This window comes from Diadema setosum, chromosome 21 (genome assembly GCF_964275005.1).
Source record: "Diadema setosum chromosome 21, eeDiaSeto1, whole genome shotgun sequence".
NCBI lineage: Eukaryota > Metazoa > Echinodermata > Echinoidea > Diadematoida > Diadematidae > Diadema > Diadema setosum.
This window is the reverse complement of record NC_092705.1, coordinates 5,533,976-5,558,280: the sequence shown is the minus strand read 5'-3', so window position 1 is coordinate 5,558,280 and position 24,305 is coordinate 5,533,976. Positions and strand designations below refer to the sequence as shown.

The 24,305-nt window shown below is 38.3% G+C and overlaps 2 protein-coding genes across 2 annotated transcripts in view; one reads left to right on the top strand and one right to left on the bottom strand.

Annotated features, from left to right (window-relative positions):
- Positions 1-3,827: 3,827 nt before the first annotated feature.
- Positions 3,828-15,922, bottom strand: LOC140244837 (presenilin-associated rhomboid-like protein, mitochondrial). The gene is made up of 9 exons (XM_072324448.1): positions 15,837-15,922; positions 9,531-9,765; positions 8,690-8,827; positions 7,857-8,001; positions 7,305-7,454; positions 6,534-6,604; positions 5,905-6,006; positions 4,601-4,698; positions 3,828-3,924 (listed from the first exon to the last, which is right to left on the bottom strand). Exons 1-9 carry the CDS (start codon positions 15,920-15,922, stop codon positions 3,828-3,830), a joined length of 1,122 nt encoding a protein of 373 aa, XP_072180549.1.
- The window catches only part of LOC140244256 (uncharacterized), a 35,471-nt gene continuing 24,415 nt past the window's right edge, over positions 13,250-24,305 (top strand). The window contains exons 1-8 of the mRNA XM_072323894.1: positions 13,250-13,367; positions 16,006-16,581; positions 17,394-17,502; positions 18,176-18,366; positions 18,874-19,091; positions 19,812-20,040; positions 20,637-20,878; positions 22,626-22,848. Of these exons, the coding sequence (XP_072179995.1) occupies positions 16,113-16,581; positions 17,394-17,502; positions 18,176-18,366; positions 18,874-19,091; positions 19,812-20,040; positions 20,637-20,878; positions 22,626-22,848 (1,681 nt within the window). The 5' untranslated portion in view covers positions 13,250-13,367; positions 16,006-16,112. The remainder of the gene's footprint in view (positions 13,368-16,005; positions 16,582-17,393; positions 17,503-18,175; positions 18,367-18,873; positions 19,092-19,811; positions 20,041-20,636; positions 20,879-22,625; positions 22,849-24,305) is intronic.

The following is a 24,305-nucleotide window of genomic DNA, read 5'->3' as shown; positions in this document are numbered from 1 at the left end:
TGTATGCATTCTATTGATATTGCTGCATTTCCTCAAATCACTTGAATATGAAGGTGAGCGTGTCCTGTAAAATTGGCTTCAATAAAAAGTAGAATCAAACACAATACTACATGTACTGTACACTGTTTTCATAAACCTCAGACCTATGATAGGACAATTATGGAATCAGTGACATTAGAATCATGCACAAATGCAAAATAGACGAGACACAGTAATAGTGTTGCCGCACAAGTTTTCCTTTGACCTGCACACAAATTTCCATCTTTTGACATGCTACACGTATCATATAGGAAAAATTTGTATTCTTTGCATTATTCATGTTGCATTTGATAAGCCTAACAATAACAACTTTTAGGGGAATACATGTAGGGTTGTAGTTATTAAAATTTTGACCCAAAACATGATCCTTCATATCAGTGTGTGTGGGTGTGTAATGAAAAAATCAATGCATTGATTCAAACCATATTATGCTACAGAATACATAATTTAAATTTCACAGATTAATCAATTCTTTCACAATAGAATCAAACACATACCCACAATGGACACACAGTGTACACAACCAATTCATATCCCTGCGTTCATAGTGTGTCGCATACAAAGAGGAACAAATATTATACAGAGAGAGACCGAAGGGCCAGCTGGAACATACATAGCCTATAATCTAGGCGAAGGATGCAGCTATTGTCTTTGCTGTAACACTATTTAATAGCCTGATGCAGTGAGATTATTGTCTTTGCTAAGTGATATGTCTGATACAGCGAGACTATGAACAGTTGAAGCATCCAATCCACTCGTCTTGCTTTAGTCGTTTTCTTTTCATCGACTTTGAATTAGTGGCAGTTCTTCGTACGAAAACTGCAACCCATATCAAAATCGATTAAAAAACGACGACAGCAAGATGAGTGGATATAGGTGGTGGATTCTTCTCGCACATCCACCATTCATAGTCTCACAGCATCAGACGGATCACTTAGCAAAGACAATAGTCTCACCGCATCAGACGTTTTGCATAAGTGCAAAGACAATAGCTGCATTCTCCGCCTAGATTATAGGCTAGAACATACATAAAACTATGCACAATTTCCAAACTATTTCCTAGCCCTTATACCAGGAAGCAAGTATCTTTATTATGTGTGAATTTTTGGCCAAGCAGTCAGTACATGCATAAAGGAAAAAGAGCAATAAGCTGATGAAACATTTCCAGAAATGAGATGGGGACCAGAGGCAAAAGGAGATGTGTGAGTTTTTTTCAAATTTTGTTTTAAACTACCCTGCATTAGTTCATCAAGTTTTCATCATGTTTATTAGAGTATTGCAAAAGTTCTCTACAGTGCTGTTTATATTACACAATGACAATAAACCTGAAAACAACAAATACAAAATTTACATATTTGTATTTCAGTTCAAATGATCTTGCTCTGTTGCACAATGCACCTTTCAAGAAAAGGGAAAAAACAAATCCAAATTGAACGGCAAGCTCATATCCAACATTCCCACAACACTGGAGCTCTCAAGTGAGCAGCTCTCATCATCCAATCACAATACATAATTATATCACTTCCGACATCATCACTTGCTATGTCATTTCGTTTCCTTTCGTTTTCATACTGAAAAAATCCATCCCATGTTCATATTGACGACACTCGATGATAAGATCAATGGAATAGATGCAGTCTCGTGCCCCTGCAAGTGAATCTTTTTTTTTTTTTTAATCTGCCCTTGCTTGACACAAATTCAAGAAGAAATCATGCCTGTCGCATCCAGTTTTGTAAATTGAGCGGATAGCAGTTGATTGATAAATGACAAAAAGGAAAATTGAATAATCTTTCTTTTTAATGAAAAAAGCAATTGGAGTTGTGAGATGATGACATTTTGTCTCATTTTTTACATTTATGTGATTGTGACAAGTTAAATCACTGTTTGCCATAAACATGACAGACTTTGAATTTTCACCACTTTAATTTAAGCTAAATACTAATATAACTTTACAGTTCTGTTTGTATGACTTTACTCAAGTTAAACACAGCTTGAACACAGAGTTACGTTTTCTTCGAATAACCTTCAAGTAATTTTCTTCAAAATGAATACTGACTGCAAGATTTATATGAACAAATGCCACCATATACAGGTACATATATTCTATCATATTTCATGAGTTAATGTTTATAACTATTAATGCACAGGTGACTCTTGTTTACAGTAACGTCCTCGGGACTGGTAGTTTTCTTCCATAATATCAAAATTTTGTTATAGCCGAACACAACATATATAATACACTATACAGAGAACAATTTGGGGGCCTGAAGTTGTACTTCATTGCAATAACATTTTGTTACAACCATGTTCTTTGTAATGGGAGCGCCCTGTATGAGCACATAACTTTAATTTCCCACAGGTTACCCTCATGAGTTATAAATAACAGTGACAAAGAGTATACAGGAAACATACTGGACAAGCACAATCCCTGATGCTTTCCCACAAGTCGCTGTGCATGGACTATAAACTCCAGTTTCCTTCTATCTTGCCCCGTTGCCAAGTGATCATGTTGGCCTGTTCTGCACAACCAAGAGATGACGTGGCTCGTCGGATGCCCGTACCACCACTCCACCGTGAGGTCCTTAGTTTCAAGTCCCGAGGCAGCAGCCGGTGATACAAGGTACTTTTAGGCAAAGCGCTTTTTAATATCCACCTTGGTTGACCCTTGAGAGGTGACTCCAAACCACTGGTCCCATTGTTGTTTACCTGTTAAAACACTTAATCACTCCCTCACTGACCACAAAGAAGTATATGCAGTGAAAACTCATTATAACAAGGTTGGATATAGCGAGATACCCGATATAACAATATAACTTTGCAAGTCCCATTCCTTTTATATTCTGTTGTTTCTATACCTGATATATCAAAGAAATTTCATGTGTTGCGAGCAGCTCACTATAATGAGGTTTCCCTGTACCTAAACTGCAACAAATCAACAACACTAGAAAACAACTGGAAATTCTCACAGCTGAAAGGTGGTGGTCTTGAAGTTGCCACGGCTACCTGTGCTATGTAAAACAGGTCTCGGTTATTTCTTTCCAGCCGACTCAGATTTACCAACATACACAAGCTACTAAATTATACTATAATGTACTCTATACGGGAAGTGATACTGGCCTGGCTAATGAAACATTTTATCAGGGCATACTGTATACAATACAATCCTACTGGCGTTCACTTCCAGGAAAGTTCTATTTTTCCGGGTGTTCTGATTAAAAACTAACGCTAGACATCGACTCTTTTTTCTCTTACTTCATCCTTAATCTGGAAAATATTTCGAGTAAACCTGCAGGATATTCTGCTAAAAATATTGCCCCCAGCACCCTCAGTTGGCAGTGGGACTAAAGGGAATGAATGGTGTTACATTACTCGTATCTAGCTCTTTGTTTCGTACATACCTTAGAAATCTTACAGATGCAAAACCTCCGCAAAACAAAGGCATTCCAACAATCCCACAAATTCATGTCCAATCTAATTTACATACCGGTAGTTTATCCTTGAAAAAAAAAAAAAAGATGAGCATGACATCCGACAAAAACGTATATTTGTCCTTGCATACTCAAGAACTTCATATCCACCTTGTTGAGTCTTGCACACACTGCATCAGTGTGATGAGGCAATAGCTAAAAAGTCAGCAAAGTGCATGTTTCCATTTTTTTTCATCCATCATGATGTCCAGTTTGATGTTCATTAAAAAAAAAAAAAAAAATGCAGCATGCCACTATGAGGTGAAATATGTCCAGATGACAGTCTCTTTCATTGTGTCTGGTCCTGTTGTCATGGTAACGTCAGACGTCTTGCGGTTTTCCCCTCCAATTGTGCCACTTCTGCAGGTACCTCTCTCGCCGACCCCACATTGGCTTGTGGCCGTGCTTCACATAATAACTGAAAACAAAAACAAAACAAAAGAAGACGAAGAAATGATTGTAGAGACAAAATATGACATTAAAGGTCTTGTTTGCCTTTGGGAGCAGTAATTTAAACAAATTTCAAGATATCACATTTGATGCATATGTGCAGGTCTGTTGTGTCACAAAACATCCTACGATATAAAATTTTTGCAATAAAGCCAAAAATATAAGGAGATATCAGTATTTTTCTCTATAAACTATAAACTGTAGACGGTTTAGTCTGGAAATATCTTTATCATAACTATTGTTCACATTTTGTGTATTTAACAATACTTAACATCGATTATACAGATTCAATTTTTTGTAGTTGTTGTTTTTACCCCTAACTCACATTTTACAACTATTTCAAAGCACTAATGCTGGGTTTTTGTGTCATCTGCAAATGGTAATTTATGCCTTTAAGTGCACAGTGCATGATATTGCACGCACTGTGCTACATTTATGTGCAGTTTTATTCAACAGAAACAGAAGAGTACATTATGCACATGGAGTGAATATAGCATAGAACAGTGCATTGCAGACCACACACCAGTCATTTATTGTAGATAAAACACATGTTTCATTGAGTACTGATTCTCCCTGCAAGAATTCACATTGCACTGCACACTGTCAAACAATGCTGTGAAATCCAGAAATACCTAGGAACTTACCATCCAAACAGCAAGCCTGCAAGATGCGCCGCATGGTCAAAGACTTGCCAACCGAGAATGACGCCCATGGATTCTAGGCCTATTAGCGCTGTCAGGGCCTGGAAAACAAAAGAAGAAGAAAAAGATGATCACACTCCTCTGACACTTGGGTTTCTTTGATGATGCAGCTTTCACTCACTACAGAATCTTACATCCCCCAAGGCAAAAGTAAGCCTGCTACACATCATGACAAATTGCACAAACTGTATTCCCTGCATTGTGCAATTTTATTACAATTACAACGAGGCCATCACACATACGCAACAGCAGAATGTCGGTGTTCACAATTGCTAGCCATTGCCTTGGGTGCTGGAATATCAGTAAGTTGTGCCCAACTTATGTTCATCTTGTAACATGGTCAGTTGCATTGATGTATGATTATACAGAGTGGCCTTGTAACATGGTCAGTTGCATTGATGTATGATTATACAGAGTGGCAAAATATTAGCCGACACTGAGAAAATTGAAAGTCCTCTCACACCATATGAATATATAAGATGCATCAAAACAGTAGACCCTTTTTTTTTTTCCGTAACAGAGACATGACAATTTAACACATCATGAATGCATTGTTAAAACTACCTAAAGGACTTTGTTCACTAACAGTTTAAATGTGAGATATTTGTCAATCAGTCCTGAAAATGATTGTTAAGATTTTTGTTTCTTTAGAGCTGGTCCTTGAAAGAATTAAGTTAAGTTTCAAAGAGCATGCCAAAGCTTAACCATTGACCACAAAAAAGGGTAGCCATCTCAACAGTTGTTACACATCAATGAGCAATCTCTCAATCTCGTGCTCAACCAGGGATATCACTCCCAAGAGGCTAAAGAAAATATTGGCCTAAATTTACAATGGTAGGTTACTGTAAAAGTGGAAATTTTTGCGGCGTTGAAATTTTCCCACATTTCATGCAAACAAAAGCTAGCGTGAAAATAAAAGCATGCAAATATTTTTGCATGCCATATGTTTCTGAGGTTGATGTTTTGATTCCACGGAATTAAAAACAAGCGAAGCTCATCTTACCCAGCCAAGTGTAAAAAAATTACTTACGCAAAAATAACCACTTTTAGGGTACCTCAAATCCAGGGTTCAAATTTAGTCCATGGACTCAAATCAAGCATTAAATAGGCACTCATTGCACATGAACGTTTTAAACTTGTGTTTATTACAAGATGTCTGTCGGCATACGTGATGTGTTTTGTGCATTTGACTTTGTATATTCAGTCTAGATTCAAACTTCACTGTTGAATTCTTACTGAAGACTTACCGTGCTGGCAGAGAAAGTAACAAAAGGCAGGAAGATAATGGCAAGCCTGGCGTCTGGATACTGGATACACACAGATCCAAGCACAGCCATGATTGCACCGGACTATGCAGGGAAGGACATAGAGGAATAATTGTATAAACATTTTAAAAACAAGAATCAATAAATTAATCATTTGAATGATAAAAAATATATTCATAAAGATATAAATGAATAAAAAGTGAATAAACACACAAAGAATGATATGTATACAGATTGATTGATAGATAGGTAGATAGATAGATAGATAGATAGATAGATAGATAGATAGATAGATAGTTAGTTAGTTAGGTAGATCATGGACCTACGTAGGTCCATGGGTAGATACATACATACAGACATATAGACAATCACAACCATTTATTCTGGACTAGGATGGACAGGACCCTCCCTTTGACAGAATGATTTATTTAAGCTGCCGTAAAAAGGAAAGGATGTTACAGTAGTTGAACAGGGACACATTTTCTTTACACATTCACTGAAATTTGTATGAGATTTATTCTTTCAAGAAGGAAGAAGATTTTACAGATTAAAAACAAAAATGTCTCAAATAACCATTTAATGTACAAGTTTTGACATGGAATAATACTCACAGCTCCCAGAGAAGGGTTAAATCTTGACGTGGCAATCTTGAGAGCATAACTTGCAAATGATGCCCAGACACCTGCATGTGCAAAAAAAAAAACAACAACAACACACATTTTGACATGCAAACCTATAAATCACGTACTTCTGTCAAAAAAAGAAAGAAGAAAACTGAATATTTTTGTATTCACTAATTTAATTTTTCAAGTAGGTGTTAACTTGGCACTCTGTCTTTGGCATCTTTAGAATATCTATCATTTTCTACTCAACAAAAAACATGCTTGTTCAGAAGCCTCTCATTTCTTTTTGTTAAAGTTGATGAAAAAGCGTATTACAGCAACATGTGTAAAGTATCCAATGACATTCTTTGTGGTTCAGAGTCTTAAAAAAAAAATACATGGACAAATAGTTCAGGGGATCAGAGACACATGACACATTTTACTGTTCCAGGGGAAATCGAGGAAATTTTTTGAACTTCTGACAGTGTTGCCAATAGTGCTTAGTCAACACTACTGCTTATGATTTGGATATTGATAAAATGGAAACAAATGACTTTAGTAACATCCCCCCTTCAAGAACTAACATAGATAGATGGATAGATAGATAGATGGATGGATGGATGGATGGATGGATGGATGGATGGATAGATAGATAGATAGATAGATAGATAGACAGATAGATAGATAGATATATGATAATACACTATATCTCTCTTTGCTTTGTTAATGAGCAGTTTTGACTGAGGTCAACTGATCAACAGAAGACACTTAATGGCTCACCAGCAGACAGGTACATGGCTAGGAACTGCTCTTTCCCAAGTATACTCCCTATACTCCCGGAGAAGCTCCATAGAACATACATGTTGATTCCTAAATGCCAGAGGGAGTAGTGGCTGAAGACAGAAAGGATCATCGGAAGACATGTTGCACCTGCAGTGTAGAAAACACATTTCAAGACATTTATATTGTTTAACCTAGTTTTTTAACGCATCATCAATAAAAACAGGCGGTATGAAGCTTCTAATGCCTCAACATTCACTATAACAGTCTAAATGGGCTTTCAAAGACATTTAGTTTTATATACATATATAATGAATATACATATATATTTTTGTGCATATAATGTGTATTTCACATTCATGCAGCATTTAGATAAACAAAAAATGGCAAAGCCATCAAAACGATGATCAGATACATCAAATGACTATGAGGGGTTGCTGAACCATAGCAGTCAATGACTTAATGCACCAAATTGGTTGCTGTGAACAAGGTTCCCATTCACTCAATACCAGAATTTCCCAAACACTTGCTAAACCACTGATGAGGACTCACTTGCAGCTGGGTTTGCGCTGAACCAGTGGATCATGAAGTGCTGCATGGCCGGTATCCTCCAGAAGGCAAAGACGGCAATGTTCGTCACCACAATGCCGAGGACCACCTTCTGCGTTCCCGTCAGCTGGCTGTACCATTGGTTCAACTGATGGAGAGAACAAATATTTAGTGACAACAATATCACAAAATAGGAAGCTGCCATCCATTGTGGGCAGCCCCAAAAGGCCACACATTTCTGCCTCTGATGATAGAGTCACGGCATATCAACTAGGATTTGCTGGAAGGACCACAGTATCTACATGTAATAGTCTTGATTTGCGGAGTCTTTACATCTTTACAACACACAACCACATACTATAGTAGTCCCCAAAAGGACACTCGCTGGTCAAAGATCAAAAGGAAACTCAGGATCTATAAGACAAAATAGGTGCACTAACATTTGGTTTACGAAAGTACTTCACATCAGTCTGATTATAGTAGATTGACAGGGGGTCTTCTAAATCTAAGACACCTTCACAAATGATGAACTTACTAGGGAACAAGTTTATCTCAACTCTGAAAAGTGCTGATATTCCAGTTTTTCTGTTTCATTTGGGGGTTAACGGTGACTTCATCTCTTTGTATATATGCAAAGACGCATGGAATAATTTGAGATATATCTGAATTCAAATAACAAATACATGATAGATCATGAATACTAAATATATCCATCTTATCAAAATACTTACTATTCTAAATAATCCTGCTGATGTATTATTCTCATTGCTCTCCAAGAAAATGTATTATGAAAATGAAACATTTGTGACAAATACATTGCCATCACTCATCCTCACCACATCTCTGAGCTCCCCTCGCTTGTGCTCCCTTGCTTCAAAGAAACCCGAGTAACGCTGCCTAAGCCTAGAGAGGGCCCTCGTCCTTGCCCCTTCATACTGCCAGATCGCTGACCCCGCAAAGGCACAACCTGTGAACTGTTCAAAAAGCCAGTATGAAGCCAGATCATTTTTCCGCTCTGGTACTGGTGCTTGGAGGTGGGGTTGGATCTAATATTCAGTAATGTACATGTGTATTTTCAGTCTGGAAAAGAGGTGAAAATATCTCAACGGCCAAAAATTTTGCCAAAAACCTTCAGATATTGCATTAGTCAACACATATTGGTTTGCCTTTCAGTAAAAGATTTTATTTTGTGTGCCAGTATATGAATAGTTATTTCTCAGTACATCCATGATGTTATCTTTTTAACGTTTGCATACCTTTGATGCAACAAATTTGATGGCACACTATTCAGTATAATGAGTATAATTACATTAATGAATAAATGTGATAATATTGTATTATAATATAGTCATACATTTTTTTTTTTCAGTTTTAACAAAGGAAATTTGTACCAAAATTCTGATGAAAAACTATCCAAAATGGGAATGGGATGAAATCAGTACCCCATGAAGACATTTGTGCAAAATACCTTTTGTGTGGAAAACATACTCTGACACAGTTTCATCTCATTTTAACTTTACTTGGCATCAGAAATAAAGAATACATTTGATATCACGTTACCAACCACTGCACTCAGAACAAATTCAGGCAACTTGTATCAAAATGAATATTTTGTTATCAAAGACACAGTACTTGGGCTTTAAAATCTATGTAAAGATAAGTCCGCTGACAGCATACCGCGCAGGCAAAGACAAACGGCCTTCCAAGTCTGCTAAAGGGTAACTTCTGAGGAGTGTCCTCGTAGACAACGTTGAACTGTTCCACCTGCCCCTTTTCAAACTTGGCGTCGATGATGTTCTTTTTCCCTCGCTTGCCCGAGAGCGCAGTCCTTGTGTTACCTGAACCTGAGGGAGCTTTCCTGAATGACCTGAGCTGCATAAGTCTGACATCACTGGTGAAGAAATTCTGTGACCTATATGCAAGATATAAGTTAAGCAAACCTGAATATATCAACTGTGGTACATATAAAGGCTTTACTCATTCAGTCCATTCTAGAGCTAAACATCTTAAGCTGGTAAACATAATTATATGTATTTCTAAATGCAAATACTAATAGAAACTAGTAATCATTCTTAATTCATCATAAAATCAATGTATTCGGTGTGCTTAAATGTCCGTGCCGACATATTTCAGTCCATTTTTGTACAAGACATGGAAAAATAAAAGGGCGAAAGCAGAATATGCTAAAGTAAATAAAGTGAGTAAAGAAGACAAGAGAAAAACATGACAAAAAAAAAAAATGTCCATTGAAAAATGTTCAATGTAAAATCCTACTGCACTGGCACTGCATCAAATAATTTTTCAAAACTGGGATTTGCATAGTATGAGTAGGAAAATGAAATATTAATGTTTAGGATTACTCAGCTCAGCTCTATTAATCAATTCAGTGTCAAAAGTATAAAAATTTACAAAGAGTTTGATTTTAATCAGGGAGCTTTCAGTTTCACCTTTGTTAAAAATGGCAGTATCTTATTCAAACATCCTAAATGAAACTTTATCATTATATTCAACGTTACACAGTGGCAGTGCCCACCGGGTTCTAAAAACTTAACAACTTTAAACAAGCATGAAGCAGTTCATGATGTTAAATCTTTCGAGTGCTACTAATTTCTCTTCTACTAAGACGTTGCAATTGTTAATTCCAACACACGCTCAAACACAATTACGGCTAATTGCATTAAATAATAGAAGTCTAACATAGGGTCTAGTGCATCCAGTGCATCCATTCCTGACAATGCTGACGCAATCAATGACAATCTTCAGTGTTATTCTCAGTGCCAGTGGGTACAGCAAACTTTGCTATGGATGGGACTGTACGTAAAAGATCTTTACGTACTACAATTGTTTGTGTTTTTTTAGCTTACCTCGAAAGAGCATTCTGATTGAAAGCGCTGAAAATGCCTCTTGCGAACATTATGACAATTATCACCTAATATTTCATCCGGAAAACACAATAACAATCAGAAAGCTGATTAGGCGTAGAGTAAAATGAAGTCCAGAGCGGGGGCAGGGGTTCCTCGGATGCCCGTCGATTTCGCTTTATTTTCGGATTGCTGGGTGGGTGGTACCTACACTACTTTTGAGTGTAGGGTCAGGGCCAGGGGGTGAGCCCCATTCAGACAGCAAGGACTGTTTTTTTTTTTTTTTTTTTTTTTTTTTTTTTTTTTTTTCTTTTTCTTTTTTTTTTATGGCATGATGAATGTGGTAGACCTACTGAAATTTTCAGTGAAAATCAATGATGATGATGATGATGATAGTAATAATAATAATGATGATGATGATGATGATGATGATAATAATAATAATAATAATAATAATAATAATAATAATAATAATAATAATAATAATAACAATAATAACAATAATAGATCTTCACAATATAAAACAATAAAAATAATTATGATCATGATTACAATTAGAATTTGAAAAAATATAGGCCTAGGCCAAATAAACAATAATTATCTCATGTTTACTGTTATTCACTAATTACTGTTTTATTTCCGTTGAAGAATATCCAAATAAATAAATAAGTAAATCCTCAACAAACCATGATCAATTCAATAAATGATTACATGTTAGGAAATATGAAGAGTTTGTTCGCAAAAACCGATAAGTCCATTTTTGAAGATTTTGAACTACAGTCTCTGTCATAAAGTACCAAATAATACCTTTTAAATGATATATTGGTCACTACATATAAAGGTACATTTTTGAAGTTATGGTCAAAAGAAGCAAATATTTTCTTATTATTCTCTTTATTTTTCTTTACCTTTAATCGCAAATATCTCCATTTGGCAAATATGGACTTATCGGTTTTTGCAAACAAACTCTTCATATGTTGACATATAAACAGGATGATATTTGGGAAATGAATAAGATAAAGCCAATTATTATATATCAAGAAAAATGAATTGAAATTTACCTCATTGATCAAAATTGTTCCAGGCATGTTTTGTGTAATTCATGATAGGGTTGAAAGGCGAGGCAGGAGTATACTCAGTAGGCCTAAATCATGACTCCTTCCAAATGTAAAAAGGATCATATATCTGGGTACAGGTAGATGTTCCTATCATATTTTCTTCTAAACATCTCGCGAAAATGTCTCTATTCTCCTCATTCGCGAAAATATCTGTTTACGAAAATAACAGTATTGGGCCAATACAAGTTTGAAAACTTGAAAGTTGAAAGTTTGAAAGTTTATTTTACCAAAGAGTTATCAGACAACTCCTTGATTTTACTCAACAACCCATACAATTTTATGCAAATTCCGTTGTGCTAATCACAAATTGCCAATTGTTTCTGGAAGATATAATCAAATTCCTAGAAATGAAAGACTTTGTACCCATTGCAATGAAGATGAAATTGGTGATGAATTTCACTACCTTTTTCAGTGCGAAAGAAATACTTAAAGAATATTACTGGAAATACCCAAATACTATGAAGATGGATCAATTATTTAATCGTCAAAAGAGGACAGTCCTTTCCAATTTAACCAAGTTTTGTAGTTATATAATGACACATGTTTAGATTACTAGTATATATTTTGTCCTTTTCTTAGATACTGCATAAGCCTTTTTACAGGCTGTGCCTCATTTACAATTAATTTATAACTTATTTGTCTTCTCACTCTCCCCTCCATTTCTCCTCTTCTCGTTCTCGTCTCCATATTTCCTTCATTTTTTGTTCACTTATCGTATGAATATATTTCCGTATGTCTTTGCGTTTTTTATTTTCCGTTTCTTTTTTAATGGTTTTTCTGAACTATATGTCACTCGGATTTCTTTTATTGTTGACTTTTCCCTTATACCTCCATTTCTCTTCTCTCTCTTTCTCTCTCTCTCTCGTTATATTTCCCTTTCTTTGTTTTTTTCACCATATATCGTGTATATATTGTATATTTCTGTACATTTTTCTTTTTTTCTTTTCATCAATCGTATTTCATTCTTATTTACTTTGTTATTGGGTTTTGTTTACTTTCTAAAGTTATTTGCAATTCTGTATTATTGAATTAATAATGTGATATATGTTTTTACATTGGACTCCGATACCCAGAGTATGGGTTGTTGAGTAAAATAAACTTTCAAACTTTCAAGAGTATACAGAAGTCATGCACATACTACAAGTAGTATACGGTCTGTGATTAAAGTCTAGCACGCTATGAAAAGTACTGACCAATGATAGTGCGATGTCTTATCACGTGACAGTCACCATGACCAGCGGTGCAAACAGTGTATTCGCGAGGAGAATGACCGCGATCCTGCATTCTCCACTGCCCCTAGCCTCTGGCGTCGCGTTTCAAGAATTTCCGTACGAGGGCTTCGCTGCAGCAGTGTGCAGTCCCATCCGTATAGGCCCTACATGTAACAAGATTTCGAGAACGCAACGCCATGATAACGTACGCTAGAGAGGCAAGGGCGGACGCGACTGATCGATCATCTGATACGAGTGTAAATAATGATGGCAGTTCAGGGCACAGAATCATCAGAAAAGACTGCAAAATTCGTGGACATCTGAGTGAGTAGGTTCTAGGCCTACTGCTGTACCGGTATTTGAATAGGGCAAATAAAGGTTTAGGTTACGCTAATGAGCTGAGATAAAAATACTTCACAGTCATGTCACTCATGACGCATGACGCTCATCTAACCAGCTGCTGCTAGGCCTACCGCTTACCGGTACCGCTAGGCCTATCCATTCAAGTCGGGGCTTTTACTAGTATCTGGCCCGACTCCACTGTCTGTCTGTGTAAGGAAAATGTTGAGCGACAGTATCGTCATCCTTTACTGAGTTGTTGTAAATTAGCTCCTTGGGTATGATTTCTTCTTCTTCTTCTTCTTCTGATTAAGTCTGCCTCCTGTAACTGAAGATTCTTGCAGACTTAGCCCGACCAGACGCTGTCGCGCTACGTATGTACAGCGGCGACTGGGCTGTGTATAGTTATTGCAGACTGTGCTATTTATGGTAGCCCTACTACATATCGACCACCCTTATTGAAACCGACCGCGTATAATTCGCGCACTGAACACTTAATACGCACTTCTCTGCGCGCAAAGCACATAAAAATGGATTGGCTTTGAATGTAGATTAGGATGGTGTGGGAAAACGCGATAATTCACTCTTCATTAATGGTTTTAATCAAGGACAAAATTTCGAATGAATATTTTCACCGAATCGTAATGACAGCACAATGTAATGTCTATGGAAGTTTCTAAAAGGCTTCTAAAAAGCTTCGTACAACACGGTGTTCAATACAACTCGGTTTATGTGCATTGTCAATGCAAAATCAGCGGTCGATCCTAAAAACGCGATTTACCGCGGGGAGCTGAAACGAGGCCACGCAAGTTCGTCGGCGATATTTTTGCACTGAAACTTCGAATCGAAAAGGGAACAACGGCATTTGATAGAGCTGGATTTTCTCAATCACGTAGGTCAAGTTTTTTACGTGAATTTCAGTGTTAAATATTCTTATCAAGCAAATAAACATTAGGCGGTCGATTAGTAGTAGGTCCAACCCTACATTATAATACAGTTTATTTACAGATATTTACAAGCACATCAGTCATAGAAAATTTGAAGAAAATAACTTCCCACTGTGATCAACCATTGTCGGTTTCGGAATGATCCCACAGGTGGCGCTGAAACAATTTTTGACGACAGGGAATTCCAGTTCCTTACACTAGTTCTTGGAAAGAACGAATGGCGATGTGATTCAGTTCTCGAGTATGGTACCTGATAGGAATTATGTGGTTGCGAGGCTCTCGTCAGATGAGTAACCTGTTTGATACTATTATATACAATGTAGTCCTGTGCTGAAAGATGAGTAAGATTATTGTGTATTTTGTACATCATAATTAGCCTCTCATTTTCTCTGCACTAGCTGTTCCAGAGTGGTCCAATCAATCAATCAGTTTAGTGTAGACTGTAGTGAATGTAGAAACCTAGACCTCTAACCTAATCAATGCATGTGTCATACTCATACTGTAGCGGCTGGTGTATGGCAAGCAAGACCAGGGCTAGGGAAGGTAGAACAAAGTTGAGTACTTGAGGATGTGTGGTCAAAGAAAATTCACTTTAACCTGCGTTGTGATATGCCGATGTGAAAATATATACAATATGAAGGCTGTAGGAATCTGGATAACGTTAGACTCTAAACCCACTCTCTAGATCTTTCAACCGTCAAAAGCTACCCAAGCAATAAAAGCTTATAAGACAGTTTAGTCTATTTATTGGACAGGTGACCATGGCACAGTCACAGACTCAAGTGGCACAGGCACATCTAACATTAAACACACACACACACACAAAGAAATGAACAAAATTGGGACGATACATACAATGTCAATGACTTTATGCTGCTGTGGATTGGTAGTTTTGAAAGATCAAGTTTAGCAAGCAGTAACTGCGACCAGCCCAACTATGACGGTACAACGGAGCGTACTAGTAGTAACTTAGAGTTTCTTTGTACCCTAAGCAAGTTAGCCAAACTGCCTAGTTTGCGGAAGCAAAATAGCGTGCATGATTGAACGCCTGCGCTGCGATCATCGTTCGAAAGCCTGCGCTCATTGCTCGACCCCATATGTCCATGCTTCGAATTTGCGACGTACCACCGTGTGCCCCCTCTGAATGGATTAGCATGCGTGCCACGCGCAGACGAAACTGTATACATCCCACTATGAGAGCGCGGTACTCGATATCCTCCATGCTGTGCGAAAGATTCAACGCATTGTATACACGTTGCAGTCGAACCGTGGCGAATATCGCAAATTCTGGCACGGTGCATGGTGGCATGCAATATAAATAGTGCGTAAACGCACAAGTTATCTCAGAAACTGCTGCCACCGTGGCTGTAGGTGTACACGCTGTGCAGATTCAATGCATATAAACGGACTAGTAACTTCGAAACTTGGAATGAAACAAGTCCATATGTGTTGCTATGCAACTTTATTTACCCGTTACTTACCAGTTGAACTGCTTATGCGGGCTGACCTGGGAGGGTCGCGACAATGATTTCGGGGGTCCAGCGACGTGGCCCACTGTTGTGCTCTTCGGAACTCGTGTGGAGGTAGTTGCATAGTTTGAATTTCGCACTTGATTTGTGCCCTAGATGGTTTTCCTTTGTCAGCATTTAATTTATTTTCTTCTGTTTCACTTTCAGATTCATAACATAGGATGCAGTCTCAACATAAGAAAACCAGAAGGTCTAGCTGATCATTAAGTCGACTTTGAATTTCAACTTGGAATAGAACACTGGAGCCAAACAAGATGGACCAGAGTGAAATAGATAAAGTCATGGCAGAAGTCATCATGGAGGAAGCCGAAGATCTGTCCTTCGTGCCCTCGGACTCCGAGGTTGACGGCGTCTCTGTGTCTGCCAGTCAAGTCGGGCCATCAGATGTCATGCCGCACAGAACTAATTCCCGAGCACAGCGGCCCAGCTCGGCGCTGACCGTAGAAAATCTGCGGATCCACGAGAAGACCGTGGCGCAAGAAGAAACGTCCCTGACAAGGCTCGGCAGCGGTCACTCTTCGCAGAGACCTCAGTCCAGGGGGTCCCTCGGTCCCGTCCGGACACCGGGCAGCGGGACACCGGTCAGGCTGTGCTCAGGCAAATCGGGATTAGGGAACATGACAGATGGAACCAGCCCAAGTCCTGATACGATAAGGGCAGCGAGTGGAAAGCGAGACCCATTGCCTCCGATCGGTACTGAGATGAACCCATCACAACAAGCTGGTAATGCAGTCTGCAGATTTCTATAGATCACATCATCTACCATTACCTGCAGTTGTATGTAGTACAGTGTGCTGTGATACTTCCTGACCAAAATGTTAGTTGCTAGATGAGGGATAACAAAGACTGACTGTAAGAGAGTGAAAGCAAATTACCTGTGTCACTGTCCCTTGACCTTGATGAGGTTATTTGTCTCTAGTTATTGAAATACCAAGATACTCTAACCAGAATAAAATTTTACGAGATACAAAATGGCTTTAGGAACTGCAAGAAAGGTAAATGTAAGATGTATTGTGTCCTCTCTCCTAGACATGGATGAGGTTAAATGGCTTCCAAGGGTGCGAGGGTGCTCTATCCAGAATAAATATGAGATAAACAATTTTAGAAACTGCAAGAAAAAGAAGATACAAAATGCTTTGTTTCGTCTCTCCAAGAACTGGATGAGCTTAATCATCTCTAGGGATCCCAGGATAATCTGACTAGAATAAACATGAGATAAAGGATTTTGGAGACTTCAAGGAAGCAAAAATAAAAATATGTATCCTGTCTTCTTTTCCAGACCATAGGCGGACAACAGCCTCTGAGGATAGCAGGATGTTCTGACCAGAATAAATATTAGATTAAGTGTGTAAAAAACTGCTAGAAAGTAAAAATAACAAAATTTATTACCATGGTATATCATCTCTTTTAGTCCTGATGAGGTTAATGGCCTCTAAGGATACCAAGATTATCTGAACCAAGTAGATATGAGATAATCAGCTCAAGAGATTGCAAGGAAATGATTAAAAAAAGATGTATCATGCCATCTCTTCCAGACCTGGTGAGGTTATCAGTCTCCAGGGAAGACGGAGAGACAGTCCTCAGCACTGCCAGGATGTCAGCCCGCTCAGAGCGATCTGTATCGTTCCAGGAGAATGCCGAAGGGTAAATACACATGTCTTAACTTTCAAATTTAATCACACAGTATATTTTGATAATTTTAAAAACTTATCTTATCAGAGTATAAAACAACAACAACAGATGAACAGACCATTACCATTGTGTTCATCATTTTGTGCTCTGAACACAAGATTTTGTGAATATAATGGCCCTCATTTTTAGGATGCAAAGAAGTTTGTAGTGACAAGAGACAGCGTGTTCAGGTGATTTGCCTTTAAAAATTGCATAGTTTCACCCAAATACTGTCAATTTGAAACAATAGGATATGTTGTGAATTCAAAGTTAGTAGCTTGCTTGCTTGCTTCAATCATTGAGTTTTAAAATGACTATGTTACGTGCCGAGGGTATTGTGTAAATGATTTTCTTTCTTATCTTCAAAGCAACAAAAGGGTCACACTCTTGTAACTATGTAGCATACGTGAGCACGAAAGGTCCAGTATCACTCCTCGGAAAAAGTGATTTCTAGAGCAGTTGTCTTAGATATGTCAATATTGTTCATGGTGTATGCAGTGCAATGCATAGTATCCTTGGATGTGCATGTATCAAGTGGAAGTATGTTATAAACAGTTAAACTATGAGGAGCCTACATTTTTATCATGCAATTTCAGATGAACTGGGGAAAATAGATTGAACAAAACCTCTTCTTTTTACTATTCAGGGGCCAGCCACAGTCATTGAAGAGAGAGAAGAAGAGCTATCCGTCCCCCGCCGTCCGAGAGGTCCACAGGACCAAGCAGAGCAATGGGACGGAAAGAGTGACCATATCCTGCCCGACAGAAACAGAATGGAGCTGGCTCGAGATGGTCAAGTTCCTTGGAAAGACAGAAGAGGAGCTGACCGCCATATCAGGCAAGCCTTGGATGTTTTCATATCAATCCAGATCAAGTGTTCACTCTCTTTTTACTGTACACATAGTGTGTATTTTTTTTTTGGACACATTAGGGCAAAATTTTTGAATAGAATTTAGCAAGAATAGTCTAAGGGTTGACAATTGTGTGGACATAACAAGTAGCAATGATAAAGGACAGTGAGAAAGGACATGGTTTTTAAGACTCTTTTACCGGTAGTGTTTGTCAATGCAAATTGCCACCCCTTAATGCTTGTATGAGAATCTCATAACTTACAGTACACAGCCCCCACCATGCCTGTGCTTCAAGGATTGGGGCTACCATGTTTTTTATCACAGTTCAGACAGTGTACATCAGTCAAAGTTTTCACTGTGTTTTGACGACACGTGCATGTACATTTGCTTCTTTGTGTGTAACGAAACAAAAACAAAAAGAAAAATCAGGAAGAAGAAAAGAACACCAGGATGATTGACTAATTGCTTGTATCACATCTGCCTGTCGATAACAGGAAAACTCAGGCCGCAAACACCCGCAGACAGGCCCATCAAGTCGGCGCTGTCCACCGGCAGCAAGGTGTCATGCCTGGAAGATGTGCCACTTTTGCAGGCCAGAGAGGGCAGCAGAGACCTGGGCGGGGCGGACAGAGAAAACGGCAACAGAAGTGAAGAGGAGGAGATGAATGAGGAAGATAATGTCCCACCCTTGGAACTAGACTCCGATTCAGACGTAAGTAATTTCTAGTAGTTGCAGAGCTCCCAAAGAATTGTGTGTGCTCCACAGGAAATGCTTGAAATCAGTTTTCATTTCATTTGCAAGTTTCGGCACTAACTTTTGTTTGTTTATTTGTTTGTTTGTTTGGCGGTCGGTATGGGCCACTAAAATCTTTAAATTTTACATTTTGATGGCCAGAATGAGATATGTAGTGGCCCCAAATAAGAGCAAACATAACAGTCCATTTTGGATCTCAGTGGCCCAACATTAACGTTCAGTGGCCCAGGGCCATTGCCGATGTCAAGCCGTGATCCACGTATTCATCTTTCAGGGTCAATATCCTTTGATTTTCAATATAGGAAAATCTCTTTGATTTATCAGCTTGCAAGCAATGATTTGTGGATTATGTGACAGTGAACCTCTCTTACCCTGACATCAGAGAGGGAATGAAATTGGTAGTCGCACAACACAGTGACATATCTCTATTAAGTTGTACAAGGTCTTTGTTTGTTCTCTGCTGGATTGATGCCACTGAATAGTTACCAAGAGGGATCAAGTGTTTCCTAGTGAAATCGTAATTGAATACTGATCTGTGACATAAATTTGTTTACTGTTACAGAAGTGACAGAAAATTGTTGTCATTTTTTATGTAGCTCATGTGCAATTAAATGCATTCACAACAATTCCATTCAGTAATAATATATGTCATTTTTTACTGTAACTTGCATCGAGCAGTTTTCTGATGATGAAGGAGTCAAGAAATCAAGCTCAGACCAGGGCATCCCGAAGATAGGCCCGCCAAGAATCATCAAGTACCAGCGCGAGTCCGAGCAGGTGCCCATCTCGAAGAAGTACAAGGACGCGGCCGACGTGATCGGGCAGAAACTCGACATCGACTTCAACGACTTCAACTCGGACGTTTTGAGTGAGGTCGAGGACAAGGAATTGGAAGCAAGGATAAAAGGTGAGGCACTGATGTTTTCTCTGCAACCTCCATCCTTCGAGGGGTGTTTGTGTGATACATTTTTAGTAGTTTAACCCTTTTAGGACGGGCTAAATTTGTTACAACACGCATTTTCCATAGACACTCGCCCGCGTGTACTCGGGGCTCGTCTTCAGCGGGTCAATGGTACCTTCAATTCACATAGTTTATCATATGTCAAGTGTAAATTGGATCTTTAAGGGATTTGGGTATTTTTGGATTTTTTTTTTTTTTTTTGGTGCAGTATTTCATAATTGATAAGATGTAGTTAAAATTGCCATGGTTAGCTAAGTATGGGTGAGATGATTAGCTGTGTTGACAGTTTGAGTTTCATTTTATTGTTTACCTGCTATAACAGGGTGGCCCACGTCAAAAGGAACAAGTACCTGATTTTAATAGTTGCAAGGGTGCTCTTTCAAGTTTTCTAGTGCTTGAGTGGGCTTGCTGTGACACATCTTATTGGCAAGAGTAAACCAGAAAAATAAACTTGTTTGTCTCTATGCCATATTCAATTGAGTCTTGATCAAAATGTCAATGTCAAGGTCATCATTCCATTGGAAAATCGTTTGTCAATCCAGGCCGCAGTAAGATGCAAGCCGAGGATGAGTACGATTACGACTACGACTACGAACCGCAGGAGATACCCGTCGCGAAGGCCAGCCGCAGCAATCAGAGCCTGGCTGTGAGCGAGGGCAACGGGGGCGCCCTGACGCCGGGGCTCTCGACCGTCGGCGAGGTGAGCGAGGTGTGCGAGTTCTGCGGCAAGGAGCCGAAGCCTTTTCCAACGCTTGAGATGCAGAAGCTGAAAGACCCATCAGAGGTAATGATTATCAGCAAAGTCATTATAGCAAATAAAGTCTCTGAAATCTAACATGATTAGGGATTCGTTTAAACTATGTAGTATTGTTTGCACTCTCTAATGTTGTCCTTGCAGAACATGTTGGGTTCTTAAGGGCAGGAAAGGATTTCCTCTATTTTCAAGTGATAAATTATTACATGATTATATATTATTACATGATTGTATATAAGTATTATATAAACAGAGTGTATTTAGACAGATGGTATCCATGACTGACTAGACTTCCTTTCTTCCTCTACCTTTCTTTTTCTCATCTCTTCTTCTCTGTATACTAAGGGTGGATGTGTGAGTGTGTTTGTGTGTGTGTGTTTGTCTGCCAACAAATTAAGCTAAGATATGTTTTTGTGTCAAATAACAGATGATTTAAGTACACATATGTGTTATTTCAATTTGGACTAATCTTCTGTATGTATTGGTCCATGTCACAATAAGTGTTGGTTGATTGTATGTACAGTATTTTATCTTTTTTGGTTTGAGGGCTTCAGCCACAAGCACAAAATTGCTTCTTAGGAGTCCTGGCATGTATTTGTTTCTTTGTAATGACTTGCAAGTTGTATATTGTTTTATATTTTGCCAAATAAATGAAATGAAATGAAAAGAAAAGAAAAAAACATGAGCAAAATCATTGTTGTCTACACATATATTCATTGAATACAGTTTAGCTTGTCTGCTATTTCATGCTACAATAACAGGAAAATCACCAAATGCAGGAAAAGTAGGATATTGATAAAATTTTTAACTCAAATTTTAGGTGATTTGTCTGTGGACATTAGGTAAGAACTTGCATGTAAAGCCATTCTGATATATATTTGCCATCTGCATGTTAGATGCATGAGACAAAACAGAAATGTTCCATTCAAGTTTAGAAATACAGTGTATGTACAAAATAATGGAATTGAATTAACCAGAACTGTGGTAATTACACTCTTTTCTGCTGTGTTATGATGACTGCAAAAGTATTTCATTTTTGTGTGCTGAAAAGTAACATCTCACTTTGGAAATAGTAAGCAAATAATCAACGGTGGTGAAGGTGATGGGACAAACTATCACTTCCGAGGCGATCTGGATGTAGCTATCTTTCCGAAGCGCAGCTGAGGAAAGATAGCGTACACATTCAGATTGCCGAGGAAGTGACAGTTTGTCTCATTGCCTGAAACTAAAAGTTGATTATTTGCTCTATATTCCACATCTAGGGTCCTAGAAATTCCTGTTGTATTCCACATCTGAAACCGTTTTAGCTGTCTTTAGGTATCCTTTCGCAATAGGGCTTAGGCTACGTAGTTTACTTTAGACGTGTGCGCGTACTTATGACAAAACAATGAATTTGCTGCGCGTTCTGCGCGGCACCGAAGTGAAAGTGCATTGCACTGTGGACTATCAAGTGACCTAGTTAAATGATAGTCCACAGTGCAACGCACTTTTATTTCGCGCGTACTCATCTCGCGTTAGGACTGTATGGACTGAAGAGATCAGCGAAACAAAAGGGACTATCAACATAGAGTGTAATGAACTTTCCTTCTCAGGTGATGTGATGGGCAAAACTCACTTTATCACGTAATCAGCTCTTGACCAATCCTATAGCAAGATTCTTAGTATATGTGGAATATAAACAGGATTAGATGGTTGGGAAAGAGAAGAAGGAAGAGAAGTTCCCATGCCATACTGATTGGTTGTGTATGATTTTCTTCCCCTTCCATCCGGATAATAGTTATACTGCTGTAAGGGCTATCAGGAACTAGTGGAGTACACCATGGAGAACACACCGCTGTCGCAGCACCCGTCGGACGAGATGATCGACATCGCGCCGCACGCCCCCTACGGCAGCAAGCAGGCCCGACGGGCAGCCAAGGAGCGCGCCGCAGAGAGGATGCGTGAGCGTGAGATGGCCCGGCAGAGAGCGGCGGGAGCAAACCAGGCGAACTTCTACGCATGTAAGTTTACCTTTCCCCTTTTTACCCTTTCATTTTTGTGTGTGTACAATCGTGCGAACGAGTGTGTGTGTGTGTTTCATGCCGGATGAGATTTGAGATGACATTAGCCTCAAGGGCAATTGATGGTATGTTCAGGATTTAAAGAGCAGCTGCTTTCCAACACATATTATTATTCTTTGTCTATCTATTAATGGAGAAATAGATACAAGTGGAGATACATTGTAAATAGATAGATAGATAGATAGATGGATGGATGGAGGGATAGGTGTTCAGAATGTCCATCCTGTCATGTTGATATAAATTTGTGAAGTTTTGATGATGCCATGGGTTTAGAACTAATAAAGTTAAACAATATGGAGAATAGGAAACCACGTACAAACTGTAATAAAATGATGAATGTCATGAAACAGTCTCAATATTTTGATTTAAAACTTTTTCAGCTTCATGTTTGCATACTCCAAATATAGTGACATAAATTGATTGAAATTCTTCACTACCACATGCTGCATGTAGCTATGTACAGAGTAGCACAAATATGTACAACATATTTACAAATGCATTTGATATATTTATCAGTTTTTGGCTCACAATCCTAAGTTCATCACAGAAATTTGATTTGCAACATTGTTAAATCAGGTATGAAAGAAACTACAAGCTCTTGTATTTATTTGCTCCTGTTAGATTTTGATTTTTGACCCCCATGAATAAAAAGTTTTAAATGAAATTCCATCATTCTAATCTTCAGACATTTCATTCTCAAAGATTAACATGCAAGAGTTCAAGATTAATCGACATGTGTTAATCTTTCTCTGTTATGATTCATATTAATGAATTAAATAAAAGTTTGATGCCTGTAAGTGAGAATGAAGGAAACAATTAAATTCATATGGACTTGGTTTAATAGAAATAGAGAGATTACAGAAGAGCTATGTAAATTGTGTGATAAGATGTGATACATGTGTGTGTCCTATATATGCAAATTATATACGTGTGTGTGTGTCACTAACATGGGATATATTACAACTGTACATATATATATATGCATAAATTATTTTTGCTGTTTCCTTTGTAGCCCTTTGCTGTCACATATTATATAGGATCTGTACCTACCATTGAAATTGTTTGCTTATTAATGCTCAGTCATCATATATGCAGTGGAGTTGGATTGAGGGAGAAGAATTATACAAAGGGCTTATGGTCATCGTCACACCTGTAATGTCCTTATATATAACCTGTGTTTGCTTTTGCTTTTAAAAATGCCATAGATAATCCCTTGATTTATTCCTAAGCTTAAAGCTTGTGCTCATTGCCATGGTAGTGGAAAGTACTTGATCGGTCATTTTAATGAAATTCTGCCTTGTGATATTACACCTTGACCAGACATCAGGCTTCTGTTACTTGACAAACGTACAAATTCTCGGTCCACAGGATATTGTATTCAAATTTGGTCAACCTAG